This window comes from Oncorhynchus masou, chromosome 32, assembly GCF_036934945.1.
Source record: "Oncorhynchus masou masou isolate Uvic2021 chromosome 32, UVic_Omas_1.1, whole genome shotgun sequence".
Lineage (NCBI taxonomy): Eukaryota > Metazoa > Chordata > Actinopteri > Salmoniformes > Salmonidae > Oncorhynchus > Oncorhynchus masou.
This window is the reverse complement of record NC_088243.1, coordinates 53,694,405-53,710,925: the sequence shown is the minus strand read 5'-3', so window position 1 is coordinate 53,710,925 and position 16,521 is coordinate 53,694,405. Positions and strand designations below refer to the sequence as shown.

Below are 16,521 nucleotides of genomic sequence, written 5' to 3'. Positions count from 1 at the left end.
TCTAGTCGTTTGAACTAATTATTATTATTAAGTAAGCGGTTCCACAGCCATTGATTTTTTTACTAAACTTTTTGGTCCAAGTGTTACCTGAACTCAAAACAATTTGTGCCCAAACTTAGTTCCAACTTGAGAAAACATAAAATGTGTTTGCTGGAATTGTCTCATATGTTTAACTAGAAATTAATATTTTCTAGGCTGTGGAACTAGTTAGTTGGAACTGTGGAACTGTGGAACTAGTTAGTTCACACAAAGTGCTTTTAACATACAACGTTTTCAACTTACATATGACACATGTTGATATAAACTGATTAAACAAAATATTAAGAACACCTTTTCTTTCAATGACATGGAAAGGTGTATCCAGGTGAAAGCTATGATCCATTATTGATGTCACTTGTTAAATCCACTTCAATCAGAATGAGACAGGTTAAAGAAGGATTTGTAAGATTTGTGAGACAGATGAGACGTGGATTGTGTATGTGTGCCATTCAGAGGGTTAATGGGCAAGACAAAAGATTGAAATGCCTTCGAATGGAGTATGGTAGTAGGCGCACCAGGCGCACCAGTTTGTGTCAAGAACTGCAACGCTACTGGGTTTTTCATGCTTAACAGTTTACCGTGTGCATCAAGAATGGTCCACCACCCTAAGGACATCCAGCCAACTTGACACATCTGTGGGAATCATTGGAGTCAACATCCCTGTGGAACGCTTTCAAGGTTGCATCTCAATTTTAGGAAGGTGTTCCTAATGTTTGATATAACCAGTGGACATGATAGCATTGTGCATTGTTCATGTATATAGCACTTAATGTTTATCTTAGCCCTGTTAAAAGTACTCCCAAGAAAAAGTTTTTTTTTTTTTGTCATTTTAAGGAGGAACATTAAAACAGAGTAATATGCCCCACCAACATTGGACAACTACACAGAAAATCCTCAAATTGCTAAAATAAGTAAATGAAATCAATGATAAGAGAATAGTCAGATTAACTGGTAAATGACAGACATGGTGCCGTGGCAGGAAGATCAGAATTCCATAAACCAAGAGGTTGTGAGATAAAACCATGTTCAATAATTACTGTATAAATGAAGATGCACAAAGTAAACGTGTCAAATGTGTACAGTACCAGTCAAAAGGTTGGACACACCTATTCATTCAAGGGTTTTTCTTTATTTGTACTATTTTCAACATTGTAGAATAATAGTGAAGACATCAAAACTATGAAATAACACATATGGAATCATGTAGTAACCCCCCAAAAAGTTAAACAAAATATATTTTAGATTCTTTGAAGTAGTCACCCTTTCCCTTGATGACAGCTTTGCAAACTCTTGGCATTCTTTCAACCAGCTTCACCTGGATTGCTTTTTCAACAGTCTTGAAGGAGTTCCCACGTATGCTGAGCACTTGTTGGCTGCTTTTCCTTCACTCTGCGGTCCAACTCATCCCAAACTATCTCAATTGGGTTGAGGTTGGGTGATTGTGGAGGCCAGGTCATCTGATGCAGCACTCCATCACTCTCCTTCTTGGTCAAATAGCTCTTACACAGCCTGGAGGTGTGTTGGGTCATTGTCTTGTTGAAAAACAAATGATAGTACCACTAGGTACAAACCAGATGGGAAGGAGTATCGCTGCAGAATGCTGAGGTAATCATGCTGGTTAAGTGTGCCTTGAATTCTAAATAAATCACAGACAGTGTCACCAGCAAAGCAACCCCACACCATCACACCACCTCCTCCATGCTTCACGGTAGAACAACATATGCAGAGATCATCTGTTCACCTACTCTGCATCTCACAAAGACATAGCGGTTGGGACCAAAATCTCAAATTTGGATTCATCATACCAAAGGACAGATTTCCACCAGTCTAATGTCCAGTGCTCATGTTTCTTGGCCCAAGCAAGTCTCTTCTTCTTATTGGAGTCGTTTAGTAGTGGTCTCTTTACAGCAATTCAACCATGAAGGCCTGATTCGCGCAGTCTCCTCTGAACAGTTGATGTTGATGTGTCTGTTACTTGAACTCTGTGAAGCATTTATTTGGGCTTTAATTTCTGAGGGTGGTAACTAATGAACTTATCCTCTGCAGCAGAGGTAACTCTGGGTCTTCTTTTCCTGTGGTGGTCCTCATGAGAGCCAGTTTCATCATAGTGCTTGATTGCTTTTGAAACTGCACTCAAGAAACTTTAAAAATTCTTGAAATGTTCTGCATTGACTGACTTTCATGTCTTAAAGTAATGGACTGTCGTTTCTCTTTGCTTATTTGAGCTGTTCTTTCTATAGTATGGACTGGTGTTTTACCAAAAAGGACTTAATTGAGATGCATTCCAGGTGACTAATTCATGAAGCTGGTTGAGAGAATGCCAAGAGTGTGCAAAGCTGTCATCAAGGTAAAGGGTGGCTACTTTGAAGAATCTCAAATGTAAAATATGTTTAACACTTTTTTGGTTGCTTTTTGGTTGCTACATGATTCCATGTGTTGTTTCATAGTTTTGATGTCTTCACTATTATTCTACAATGTAGAAAATAGGAAAAATATATAAAAACCCTGGAATGAATAGGTGTTCAAACTTTTGACTGGTGCTGAATGTTGAAAACATTGTATGTTAAAAGCGCCGTTGTTGTGTGTAGCCAGTTGCCTTTTTTCTTAAGATGCCCAAATAATAATTTAAGTTGAATGAACATATGATACAAGTTGAGCAAACATACTTGTAAATTTGGGCCAGCAATGTTATATTGTTCAGGGAACACATGGCCCGATAAATTGAGTTAACATAAAAAGGCTGTGGAACCAGTTACTTAATAATAATTAGTTGAAACAACTTGGTTTGTTTTACAGTGTGGTGTCCTGGAAGAGGTTACCCTAAATGTTTCTCTAGGAGCAGAGGTCTCCATCTGGCCTGGCAGATATTATGTCCGAACAGAGGTAATTTCACTCATGATTGCCTGGGATGATAGAGCATCCACAATCTCGCCAGGAATGTGTTACTAATTTGGGCCATTCTTCTCTTTAGAGACTAAGTGTGGCTTACATACAAACACGCATGTTCACACACACACACACACATGTTCACACACATGTTCACACACACACACACACACACACACACACACACACACACACACAGAGAAATACACAGCACAGCTATTCCATACCTTCCAGTTTGTGATTCATAACTCAGTGTTATCATTCCTAAGGCGTAGCTCCTTGCGCATAGCCGTGTGAAATATGGGTGCTAAGGGGGCTGCAGCACTGCCTGAAAAATCAGAATACATTTTTTTATTGAAAAATATACATATAAAAAAATTGCACAAAAGTAGTGCACTGGGCCTTTACTAGTCCTGTATTAGCGGACCAATATAGTCGTCTGTAGCACGCCAGTGCACAGTGGGGAGTGTGACACAACATAACACAGACCAGCTGCACTCATTAGCTTACATAAAAAAGTGTTTGATGAGAATCCATGCTATTTAGTAAGGAAATGCATGTGGTCTCTCTTTCGCACTTCTTCTCCCACACCCTCTCTCTCCTATCCCTTAATCCCTCTCCCATTCTATTTCTATCTGTTTCCTTCCCACCAGTGCTGGAATCTTCTAGGTTTAGTGTACTGGTACTGACATCAACTTGAGACTGCAGATTTGCTATCTCAAGTGGAAAGCACTCTTTGGGCAGAGAGAGCCACCCCTGGTAGGCATGACTGGGTCCAAGAGCAAGGCTAAGACGTTTATTAGGTTATGTAGCCTAGGGCACATACCAATTACTATTTTTGAAGAGTTGCATCTCGTCCGGAACGCATCTGTCTTTCATCGGAATGTTGGGTCATCCCACGCCCTCGTAGTGCTGTTGTGTCTGTTCCAAGTGGCTAGGACGATGTCCACCAGCCAGTGCTGCTAGTCACATACCTGGGACTAGTGTGGGGTTATTGTCAGGATAAATGAAAATCAAGCAGTACCCCAACCTTACGGGGTGGGGTGGTAAGTAATTGGAAACAAATAATTTCATTCAATACAATTCTACTCTCCTGCAAATCAAAAAGGTGTTCATCTGTGCAGTTTTTTGGTCTTTTAGATATACTAATATTCTCAATTCCAGAGCATTTAAAAAACTCCCATAGCCTTTTTCCCATGATATCATGGCACTTATTTCTTTAAAAAATGCAATGTTATGATTGGCCTAACATCAACCCATGTCATCCATTAAACTGTATATGTGGGCTCCAGACTAACTTTTTCCCCTGGTGGCACTGGTGCCATTAAAATTTTCAGATGGTGGCACCAGCCCATGATTCGGTTACACCAACATTTTCTCACAGCGTCACACAATAGAAAATATTTGTAATAATGTTACACACTCTTAGAAAAAAGGGTTCTACGAGCTGTCCCCATAAGATAAGCCTTTTGTGTTCCATGTAGAACCCTCTGTGGAAAGGTTTCTAAATGGAATCCAAAAAGGGATTTACTTGGAACCAAAAATGGTTATTTTATGGGGACAGACAAAGAACCATTTTAGGTTCTAGATAGCACCTTGTTTTGTAAATGTAAAGTCATTCACAGTGCTATTGGTATGGTATGATTCAAGAAATAAGTTGTTTCATCTAACATTTCCATGCAGGAATGCATGATAAAGATATTTTGATGTGCAACATCTAAACCAGTACATTTTGGGTTGACAATTAGGCCATTGTGTCACACCCTGATCTGTTTCACCTGTCTTTGTGCTTGTCTCCACCCCTCTCCAGGTGTCACCTATCTTTCTCATTATCCCCAGTATATTTATACCTGTGTTCTCCGTTTGCCTGTTGCCAGTTTGTCTGGTCAGGTCTTACCAGTGTGTTTCCCCTCTCCCTGCTTTCTCAGGTTCTGTTTCCCCGGTTCTGACCATTCTGCCTGCCCTGACCACGAGCCTGTCCTGCTGTTCTGTACCTGCCTGACTCTGACCCGTTGTGCACAAATATCAATAGGCTAATTCACTTCGGGCTAATAACTGTGGAAAGGGAAACTCGAAACCAAAACAGGCAACTGTTTTTTTTGTGTGTGATTGAATTAGGAAATTTGCGCAATAAGTATGCATTTTTCTTTACCTCCCCTTCTCTCCATCTAGGCTACTCAGAGCACACAGGGACAAACAGTGGCAGGGCAAACACTTTCATGCAGGATCAGGATGCTACTGTTGGACTAAATCATGGTTTTAGCTGCCCCACAATTATAACGTTTTGAGCAAAGTGACCAGCTAATTTCCAACTCTCAAGTTTGTCTACTAGCTCACGTTTGTTGCCGATACTTTAGGCCTAGGGCTCATTTGACACATTATTTGAAAGGGTTTGAGGGACGGTTTAAGAGGTTAAGACAGCTTCATGTTCCTCTGTGTCCACATCACTGAGGACTTATCATTGTCCTCTCACACCAGCACAGTCATAAAGGCATGGTAGTGCCTCTTCTGTCTCAAGAGGCTGAAACAATTTGGCATGACCCCTCAGATCCTTAGGAACTTTTACAGCTGCGCCATCGACAGCATCCTGGCTGGTTGTATCACTGTATGTTATGGCAACTGCACCGCCTTCGACTGGAAGGCCCTACAGAGGGTGGTGCAGATGGCCCAGTGGATCACTGGGAGTGAGCTCCCATGTACATGCCAGACGGCATCAGAGAAAGGCCCGAAACATTGCCAAAGACTTCATCCACCCGAGACATGGACTGTTCTCCATGCCCCTGTCCAGCAGATGGTACTGGTGCATTAAGGCTCAGACCAAAACTCCTAAACAGCTTCTTTCCCCTGGCCATAAGACTGTTAAATGGCTAACAAATACTGCTCCCCCTCACACCCGCTACTAAAATTATTATTGATTAGATTTATTACTACCACTATGCTGCTGTTCATTGATTGCCATCAGTACCTATTTCATTATCTTGTTGCTGGTGACTATTACTCCTGTTTACATGTACAGTGCCTTCAGAAAGTATTCACACCATTTTACTTTTTCCACATTTTGTTGTTACAGCTGACCGCAGTCAAATTCCACATGGTGACTAGGCTTCTCTAAGCTCTGATGCTGCTGATGGTCATTAGTAGCCTACCAAACCTGCTAACTGCCTCGTACTCAGCACTCTGTTGTCCCTTTAATCACTCTGACATCATTGCAAATATGTGCTGAAATCTAATCAAATACTTCATGAGAGCCCATGAGCTCATGAAGCGCAACAATCTGTAGGCTATGCAATTGCGTGAGAGAACTGTTTTGATGACCTCTATTAAAAATAGGAGGATAACATCAGCTTTCTATAGGCTAGGCCTACTATATTTATTTCTCAACTTACCTAATATTAAGCACATTGCTTCTCTTTGCAACCGGAGTATATCCAACCTGGATGGCATGAAAATGAACCAAGGGAAAAACATCTTCCATTCGCTATTTAAGTGCATACAGTAGATTACGTGTTTTGAGACTGGACTATTATCATGGACCATTCTAAATCAAAACACATTTCACACATATACTAAATAATATATGTAAAGACAAGATTAAATCAAGGATAATCTGATGGATGTCAATATTAGCTAATCACTTGTGAATGATGCCCCTCTTGTGTGCAGTAAGGCAAGAAACAGTGCATGCCTTTTTTTGCGACTTTTTCAAAATCATAGTCACACACCTCATGTAGCCTAGCCCATGGGCTTATATGTTTGATAAGGTTAGCATCACTAAAGTGGCCAAATAGTTTCTTAATCTGCTTTACAATGGGTGTAGAGGGTAACTGGCATTCATGGGCAGCGCACAAGCTTTAAGTTAGGGGAAGATCATTTTCACCATAATAATGCACATTTATATTAAAAGCATTACATGCATAATCGCATTTGCAGTCACTTATGAGAAAGGTGTTTTCCCATTTTGGAACATTTGCGCATACAGCCTTGTGCGCATTGCTGAACTTATAATGTGAAGAAATAGCCTAATAGTTTATCAACATGTTAAGCTAAACGTTTTGATCTGTTACGTCAACCTCATTGCTTAAAAATATTTTTGGGATGCTAGTGGTTGTATTAATTTGGGATCTATCGCATCCCACAACTTTCTCAGACTACATTTGGAATATTTATTTATTGAATAGGTAAACTTTTGCACTATGGGGGATAGTAGAATGACATAGGCTAGTGCTTTTGCTGTTCGTTAAGCCTGCTCATCTCTTCCAATATCTTCAATGTGTGTGATAGCTCGTAGACCGGTGTCTGTCTTCACGAGCCTGTGAGAAAAACCGATTACATGCAGCCCTATCTGAACAAGAAGGGGAGTCACCTTTGGTAATATTCAGTGACAGTACCCCCCACCTGATGCGCAGCTCCCGCAGCTAAGCGCCGACTCTGGCCTTATCAGGGACGACCCGGGGCCGAGGCGCTGGGCGATCCGGACGGAGGCGATGGAACTCTCTCAACATAGATGGATCTAGAATATGCCTCACCGGAACCCAGCACCTCTCCTCCGGACCCGTCCCCTCCCAGTCAACAAAAGAGGAAAACAAATGATCAGCCCCTCACCCGGCGTCTCGAGTCCAGAATAGCTCGTATCTTGAACGCCGGGGACCCCTCGATGTCCAGAGGGGCGGAGGAACCTCCGGAACCTCACCTTCCTGCATGGGACCAGCTACCACCGGCCTGAGAAGAGACACATGAAACGAGGGGTTAATACGATAATACGAAGGAAGTAATCGATAACAAACCTCGTTTATTCTCCTCAGGACTTTAAATGGCCCAATACACTGCGGACCCAGCTTCCGGCAGGGCAAGCGGAGGGGCAGGTTTCGGGTCGAGAGCCAGACCCTGTCCCCAGGTGCAAACACGGGGGCCTCACTGCAGTGACGGTCAGTGCTCTTCTTCTGCCTTACACTCGCTTGGCGTAATGACTCTTGGACAGCCCTCCAGGTCTCCTTAGAGCGCTGCACCCACTCCTCCACCGCAGGAGCCTCAGTCTGGCTCTGATGCCACGTTGCCAGGACTGGCTGGTACCCCAACACGCACTCAAATGGTGACATGTTGGTAGAGGAGTGGCTTAGTGAGTTCTGGGCTATTTCTGCCAGGGAATATATCTTGCCCACTCCCCTGTCCGGTCCTGGCAATACGACCGCAGAAACCTACCCACCTCCTGGTTCACTCTCTCCATCTGCCCATTACTCTCCGGGTGATACCCTGAGGTCAGGCTGACCGAGACCCCCAGACGTTCCATAAATGCCCTCCATACACGGGAGATAAACTGGGAGCCCCGATCAGAAACTATATCCTCGGGCACACCGTAGTGCCGGAAGACATGGGTGAAAAGAGCTTCCGCAGTCTGTAGGGCCGTAGGGAGACCGGGCAATGGGATAAGACGGCAGGACTTAGAGAACCAATCCACAACGACCAGGATCGTTGTGTTACCCTGAGAGGGGGGAAGGTCAGTAAGAAAATCCACGGATAGATGGGTCCACGGCCATTGTGGAACGGAAAGAGGTTGTAATTTACCTTGTGGCAGGTGTCTAGGAGCCTTACTCTGGGCGCACACCGAACAGGAGGAGACATAGAATCGCACATCCCTCCTCAAAGTGGGCCACCAGTACTTCCTCTGAAGACCTCGCACTGTCCTCGTCCACATCCCAAACTACTGGTGCCACCAGCTTAGCTGCCGGAATGATGGGAGTAGGATCGATGGACCTGTCCTCAGTGTCATAGAGTCTTGACAGAGCGTCGGCCTTAGTGTTGAGGGAACCTGGTCTATACGAGATAGTGAAACGAAATCTGGTGAAATACATGGCCCACCTTGCCTGACGAGGATTCAGACTCCTAGCTGATCGGATATACTCCAGGTTACGGTGGTCAGTCCAGATAAGGAAGGGGTGCTTAGCCCCCTCAAGCCAGTGTCTCCACACCTTCAGGGCCTTAACCATAGCCAACAACTCCCTATCCCCCACATCATAATTCCGCTCCGCTGGCCTGAGTTTCTTCGGAAAAAAGGCACAGGGGCGGAGCTTCGGTGGCGCACCCGAACGCTGTGAGAGCACCGCTCCAACCCCAGCCTCGGATGCGTCCACCTCTACTATAAACGCCAAAGAAGTGTCCGGATGCGCCAACACCGGCTCCTCAGTGAACATCGCCTTCAACTTACGAAAAGCTCCGTCCGCCTCTGCTAACCACTGTAAACGCACCGGCCCCCCCTTCAGCAGTGAGGTAATAGGGGCAGCTACCTGACCAGGATAAACCTCCGGTAGTAATTGGCAAACCCCAAGAACCGCTGCACCTCCTTTACCGTGGTCGGAGTCGGCCAATTACGCATGGCCTTTACGCGGTCACCCTCCATTACCAACCCAGAGCTAGAAATGCGATAACCCAGGAAGGAAACTGATCGTTTGGAAAACTCACATTTCTCCGCCTTCACATACAGGTCATGCTCCAGCAGTCGTCTAAGAACCTTGCACACCAGAGATACATGTGCAGTGCGTGTAGCGGAGTAGATCAAAATATCATCAATATACACCACTACACCCTGTCCGTGCAGGTCTCTGAGAATCTCATCCACGAAGGATTGAAATATAGCTGGAGCATTCTTTAAACCGTATGGCATGACGAGGTACTCATAATGGCCAGAAGTAGTGCTAAATGCAGTTTTCCACTCATCTCCATCCCGAATACACACCAGATTATAAGCACTCCTGAGATCCAGTTTAGTGAAGAACTGCGCTCCGTGAAATGATTCCACTGCCGTAGCAATGAGAGGTAGTGGGTAACTAAAACCCACCATGATGGAATTTAGACCTCTATAATCAATACACGGACGCAAACCACCATCTTTTTTCTTCACAGAAAAGAAACTCGAAGAGACAGGTGACATGGAGGGCCGAATGTACCCCTGTCCCAGAGCCTCGGTGATATAAGTTTCTATAGCCACCGTCTCCTCCTGGGACAAAGGATACACATGACTCCTGGGGAGTGCAGCGTTACCCTGGAGGTTTATCACGCAATCCCCCTGCCTATGGGGTGGTAATTGGGTCGCCATCTTTTTACTGAAAGCGATAGCCAAATCGTCATACACAGCTGGAATTCGCACGGTGGAAACCTGGTCTGGACTCTCCACCGTTGTCGCACCGATGGAAACCCCTACACACCTGCCTGAACACTCATCAGACCACCCCTGGAGAGTTCCCTGTTTCCACGAAATCGTAGGATTATGAATAGCTAGCCAGGTAATCCCCAGCACCACTGGAAACACAGGTGAATCGATAAGGAACAAACTAATTTGCTCCTTGTGATTCCCCTGCGTAATCATCTCCAACGAAATTGTGGCTTTCCTCACCAGCCCTGACCCTAATGGTCGACTATCTAAAGAGTGCACGGGAAAAGGGAGGTCTACTTTTACTAACGGAATCCTCAACCTCTGAGCGAGTCCGCGATCTATAAAGTTTCCAGCTGCGCCTGAATCTACCAGTGCCTTATGCTGGAGAGAAGGAGAATAATTAAGGAAACAAATTAATAATGTGACCAACAGGAAACTCTGGGAGAGTGTGGTGCTTACTCACCTGGGGTGACCGAAGAGTGTTCTGCCTGCCTTCTCGATTCCCAGATGAATTCCTCCAGCACCGACCAGACGTGTGCCCTCTCCGGCCACAACTGGTACAGGAGGAGCTTCCTCCTCCGATCTCCCTAGACGCGGTCCCTCCTAGCTCCATCGGGATAGGAGCAGGAGGGTCAGGAGGTAGAACTGACAGGACCCTTTCAGAACGTCCGCGAGCAGCTAGCAGAATGTCCAACCGGATCGACAGGTCTATCAGTCCATCCAGGCTAAGTGTAGTGTCCCGACAGGCCAGCTCCCTTTGGACGTCCTCTCTCAGGCTACATCTGTAATGGTCTATCAGGGCCCTGTCGTTCCACCCTGCTCCAGCGGCCAAGGCCCGGAACTCCAGCACGCTCCTCGTCCCCTGTCTGAGATGGAACAATCTCTCACCCGCCGCTCGACCTTCTGGAGGGTGATCGAACACGTCCCTGAAACGGCGGGTGAACTCCGGGTAATTGTCCTTCGCTGAGTCGGGCCCGTTCCAGACCGCATTAGCCCACTCCAGGGCTCTACCCGTAAGGCATGTGATGAGGACCCACACTCTCTCCTCGTCCGAGGGAGCCGGTCGAACGGTGGCCAGGTAGAGGTCTAGTTGAAGCAGGAATCCCTGGCACCCCGTCGCTGCTCCATCGTACTCCCTCGGAGGCGTAATGCGCAGAGCGCTGGAACTGGATCCAGATGGGGGAGATGGTAGAGTTTCTGGTGGGAGGGTCGGTGGGGTAGTAGGGAGACCATTCCTCTCCCAACGATCCATCCTCTCCATCATTTGATCCATCGCTGATCCTAGGCGATGGAGGATGGACGTGTGATGAAGGACTCTCTCCTCCATAGTGGGAAGAGGAGTGGTCGCTGCTCCTGCTGACTCCATATCGTGGTGCGGGCTATCTAGATATATATTTATACCCTCCTCCTAGAGGGAGTCACCTCCTTGCACGTCTAGATAGCCGTCTAGATTTTTGCAAAGAAAAAGTGGCAAATGTTGCGCAATCCAGGTGTTTGAAAGCTCTTAGAGAATTACCAGAAAGACTCACAGTTGTAAATGCTGCCAAAGGTGCTTCCTCAAAATCAATTTAAGCCATTTAGAATTCAGGCTGTAACAAAACAAAATGTGGAATAAGTCAAGGGGTATGAATACCTTCTGAAGGCACTGTATATATTACTACTAGTTTATTAACATAAGTATATCTATATCCCTGCTACCAGTCACTTTTCATCCCTGTTTACATGTACAGTACCAGTCAAACGTGTGGACACACCTACTCATTTAAGGGTTTTTCTTTATTTGTACTATTGTCTACATTGAAGAGTAATAGTGAAGACATCAAAACTATGAAATAACACATATGGAATCATGCAGTAAACAAAAGTGTTCACAAATCAAAATATATTTTATATTCTTCAAAGTAGCCGCCCTTTACCTTGATGACAGCTTTGCACAGTCTTTGCATTCTCTCAACCAGCTTCACCTGGAATGATTTTCAAACAGTCCTGAAGGAGTTCCCACATATGCTGAGCACTTGTTTGCTGCGTTTCCTTCACTCTGCGGTCCAACTCATCCTAAACCATCTCAATTGGGTTGAGGTCAGGTGATTGTGGAGGCCAGGCATCTGATGCAGCACTCCATCACTCTCCTTGGTCAAATAGCCCTTACATAGCCTGGAGGTGTGTTGGGTCATTGTCCTGTTGAAAAACAAATGATAGTGGGACTAAGTGCAAACCAGATGGGATGGCATATCGCTGCAGAATGCTGTAGTAGCCATGCTGGTTACATGGGCCTTGAATCCCTCTGTGACAGGGGGAGTGGAAACTTACTGTGTGCAACAGTGAGTGGCAATTGAAGGCAAGCTGTTAAAAAATTTCTAGCATGTCTTGGTAACAGGTTTGACTTGTTACGCTCAGTTTTCCACCACAGAACACCAGAAAATGGCCACAAATATTACAACCAGCTTACTTGCTTTTACTGTTTTTTTTATAATTGTTTTTTAAATTTATTTAGAAAATATTATTTTAAAAGGAATATAAAAATGTATAACCTTTATCTGTTCCTGTCCCCCCCAGGGTCTTTCAATCCAGACTTCCGCCCTCCCGAGACACTGTTCAAGGTGATCTTCTGGCTGGGCTACTTCAACTCCTGTCTCAACCCCATAATCTACCCCTGCTACAGCCGAGAGTTCAAACTGGCATTCATACGCATCCTCAGGTTGGTCTATTACTTTACTACCTATCATATTACTGTACTCCTTAATTCCTCTGCATCTTCAGATTGGTCTTTCATATTACAATTTACTCTGAGAGTGGCCAAGTATTATTATTAGTAGCCCTTTGTGTGTCTAAAGTTCTGTACATTGTGGTTGTTGTTCTGAGCCATGTAGAAGCCAAATTCAAATTTCCACTTTTACCCTAAATGTACAATAAAGCGTTTTAATTTGGACTTAATCCTTCCCCCACCTCTCCATCCTCAGATGCCAGTGCCACCATAGGAGACGTCCAGGCTGGCATGCCTACAACTACCGTACCTCCCACTTCAATTCCGCCAGCCACTCACGAAAGAACTCGGCTGAGTCTGGCCACTCACAGAAGAACCCTGCCTGCCTCAACGGGAGCCAGCGCACTCTGTCCTCCTCAGCCAGCCCCAGTCCGAGCTACATGCTGGCTTGCCCAGAGGGGGAGGCCCTCTACACCTGCTGGGCCTCCACCGCCTCCAGGTCCCCCTCCTTGCTGCCTGGGAGTCCTGCTAGCTGCCAACTGGGAACACTGAGGGGGGGTGTGGGGAGTGGAGGGACCCATGGAGGGATGTCTCACAGGGAGTCTGGTCAGGGGGTGTTCTTGTTCCCCTGTGGGGGGCAGAACGGGGAGTGTGGAGGGGACATACCTGAGGATAAGGTGTGACTCTCTGGTAGTCATACAGACTCATGAGTTGTTGTTGAATGATTCCTGATGGGGATTTGAATCATGTTTAGTCCTGGACTGATGATGGGGAGTGATGTATGGTTCCATTCACTGTCAGTGGTTCAAGTCAAGTGATCCTCGAATGGTCAATGGTTTCGTATTGTTGGTATGGGAAATGGTTGACGATGCCCTCTGCTGTATGTTAGCCAGCTTTACTGAGCATTAGGATCAATCCAGCATCTGTTAAATAGAACTATCACTATCACTGTCAGAGGAAAACGACTACAGATGAGGCTGTACTGTATTTCTCATAAACCACAAACTGTATACTATGGATTTGACAGAAACAAAGTCATGACACCTTGGGACCACGTGTGGAACAGCACCCTAAGCTGTCATCCTTCCTCTTTCAGTTTATCCTGATCTGTGAATGCCTCTTCTCTGCTGGGTCTGTGGTCAGTCAGAGAATGGGGTTGTGTTACATGTAAAGATCTGATGATCACTTTTCTGTTACTGTCACTTGATATCTGTATGGAATGTTTGTGTAAATAAAGTATAACCTGGTCATTTAGTGAACTCATCATAAATCTAGTGGTTGCAAAGGATAAAGGAGGAAAAAAGAGTGTGGCGGGAACATAGAGGGTGTGCTTTGATTTAAGAGATTATAAAGCCACTGCTACTGTTACACACACTACCCCATCTATGAAAAATGTGATACACTCCATAAATAAATGTCTTTTCAAACATTACTCAGTCATTCATATGCCAAAGATACTGTATATAGCATACTTAGATTAAGGGCTTGATTCAAGCCGTAGTGTGGAAGAACTGTGTTGTAGCACGCTTGACATTTGAGGTAATTTCCAATTGAGCCGACATTTGTAGCGGTTACTGTGAATGCAGTTTTGCGAGCGCGGTAATGTTGCCTTTAATTGTAAATCGGGCTACAGCGCAGATCCATCGCGGTACGGATTGAATCGAGCCCTTAACACTTCAACTGTCGTATGCCAATGGCCACTGATTTTTTGCAGATAAATGAAACAAATGTCTAAATTGTACAATATGTGTGTCTCAGTGTGCCTATACCGCTTTTTTCTTCTTCTATGGATAACATGGGTTCATGGTAGGCCTATCACAATTGGACTTTAAGGAGAAAACAAGTGCATCCATGGGAAATATGGGAGTTTTTTTACCTCTACTGGATCGGTGGGTCCCCCGCGGGATGGTTGAGCTAACGTAGGCTAATGTGATTAGCATGAGGTTGTAAGTAACAAGAACATTTCCCAGGACATAGAAATATCTCATATTACAGAAAGCTTAAATTATTGTTAATCTAACTTTACTGTCCAATTTACACTAGCTATTACAGTGAAATAATATCATGCTATTGTTTGAGGAGAGTGCACAGTTATGAACTTGAAAATGTATTAATAAACCAATTAGGCACACTTGGGCAGTCTTGATACAACATTTTGAACAGAAATTCAATGGTTCATCGGATCAGTCTAACTTTGCAATACACTGCTGCCAACAAAGTGGCCAAAATCTAAGTTGCTTGCATAATACGTTATGGCCTTTCTCCTGAGCTACAGGCAGTTAGATTTGGGTATGTCATTTTAGGCAAAAATCAAAAAATGGTGATCGGATCCTTAAGATGAAATTCTCCGGAGTTGAGATTGGTAGTCTATACAGTGCCTTGCGAAAGTATTCGGCCCCCTTGAACTTTGCGAGGAGGAATGGGAAAAAATTTCAGTCTCTCGATGTGCAAAACTGATAGAGACATACCCCAAGCGACTTACAGCTGTAATCGGAGCAAAAGGTGGCGCTACAAAGTATTAACTTAATTACCTCTTGATACTCCCCATCCCGGATCCGGGATCGTGAATAAAGCCTCAGGCTCATTAGCATAACGCAACGTTAACGATTTCTGAAAATCGCAAATAAAATGAAAATAATGCGCCTGCTCTCAAGCTTAGCCTTTTCTTAACAACACTGTCATCTCAGATTTTCAAAATATGCTTTTGAACCATAGCAAATCACTAATTGGTGTAAGAGTATTGCAAGCTAGCTTAGCATTTTGAGTAGCATTTAGCACGCAACATTTTCACAAAAACCAGATAACCAAATAAATAAAATCTTTGAAGAGCTTCGGATGTTTTCAATGAGGAGACTCTCAGTTACATAGCAAATGTTCAGTTTTTCCTGAAAGAATCTTTGTGTAGGAGAAATCGCTCCGTTTTGTACATCACATTTGGCTACCGAAACGAACCGAAAATTCAGTCACCAAAACGTCAAACTTTTTCCGAATTAACTCCATAATATCGACCGAAACATGGCAAACGTTGTTTAGAATCAATCCTCAAGGTGTTTTTTCACATATCTCTTCATTGATATGCAGTTCGTGGAAGCCTGCTTTCCCTCAGAATCGCATGGAAAAATACCAGCAGCTGAAAACGACGCACCAATTTCGAAAGGAGGACACCGGGCGGACACCTGGAAAATGTAGTCTCTTATGGTCAATCTTCCAATGATATGCCTACAAATACGTCACAATGCTGCAGACACCTTGGGGAAACGACAGAAAGGGCAGGCTCATTCCTCTCGCATTCACAGCCATATAAGGAGACAATGGAAAACGGAGCCTCAAAAATCCTGCTGGTTTCCTGGTTGCCGTTTCATCTTGGTTTTGCCTGTAGCTCCCGTTCTAGGGCACCCACAGACAATATCTTGCAGTTCTGGAAAATTCAGAGTGTTTTCTTTCCAAAGCTATCAATTATATGCATAGTCGAGCATCTTTTTGTGACAAAATATCTTGTTTAAAACGGGAACATTTTTCATCCAAAAATGAAATTGCGCCCCCAGAGTTTCAAGAGGTTAAGGGGGCTGAATAATTTTGCACGCCCAATTTTTCAGTTTTTGATTTGTTAAAAAAGTTTGAAATATCCAATAAATGTCGTTCCACTTCATGATTGTGTCCCACTTGTTGTTGATTCTTCACAAAAAATACAGTTTTATATCTTTATGTTTGAAGCCTGAAATGTGGCAAAAGGTCGCAAAGTTCA

General features: G+C 44.4%; 1 protein-coding gene across 2 annotated transcripts in view; it reads left to right on the top strand.

The window, feature by feature from the left end:
* The window catches only part of LOC135526200 (alpha-1B adrenergic receptor-like), a 40,642-nt gene extending 26,618 nt beyond the window's left edge, over positions 1–14,024 (top strand). The window contains exons 2-4 of one of the 2 annotated variants that reach the window (XM_064954358.1): positions 2,836–2,922; positions 12,629–12,770; positions 13,033–14,024. In XM_064954358.1, the coding sequence (XP_064810430.1) occupies positions 2,836–2,922; positions 12,629–12,770; positions 13,033–13,459 (656 nt within the window). In that variant the 3' untranslated portion in view covers positions 13,460–14,024. The remainder of the gene's footprint in view (positions 1–2,835; positions 2,923–12,628; positions 12,771–13,032) is intronic. The other variant, XM_064954359.1, reaches the window with a different exon arrangement.
* The last annotated feature ends 2,497 nt before the right edge of the window (positions 14,025–16,521 follow it).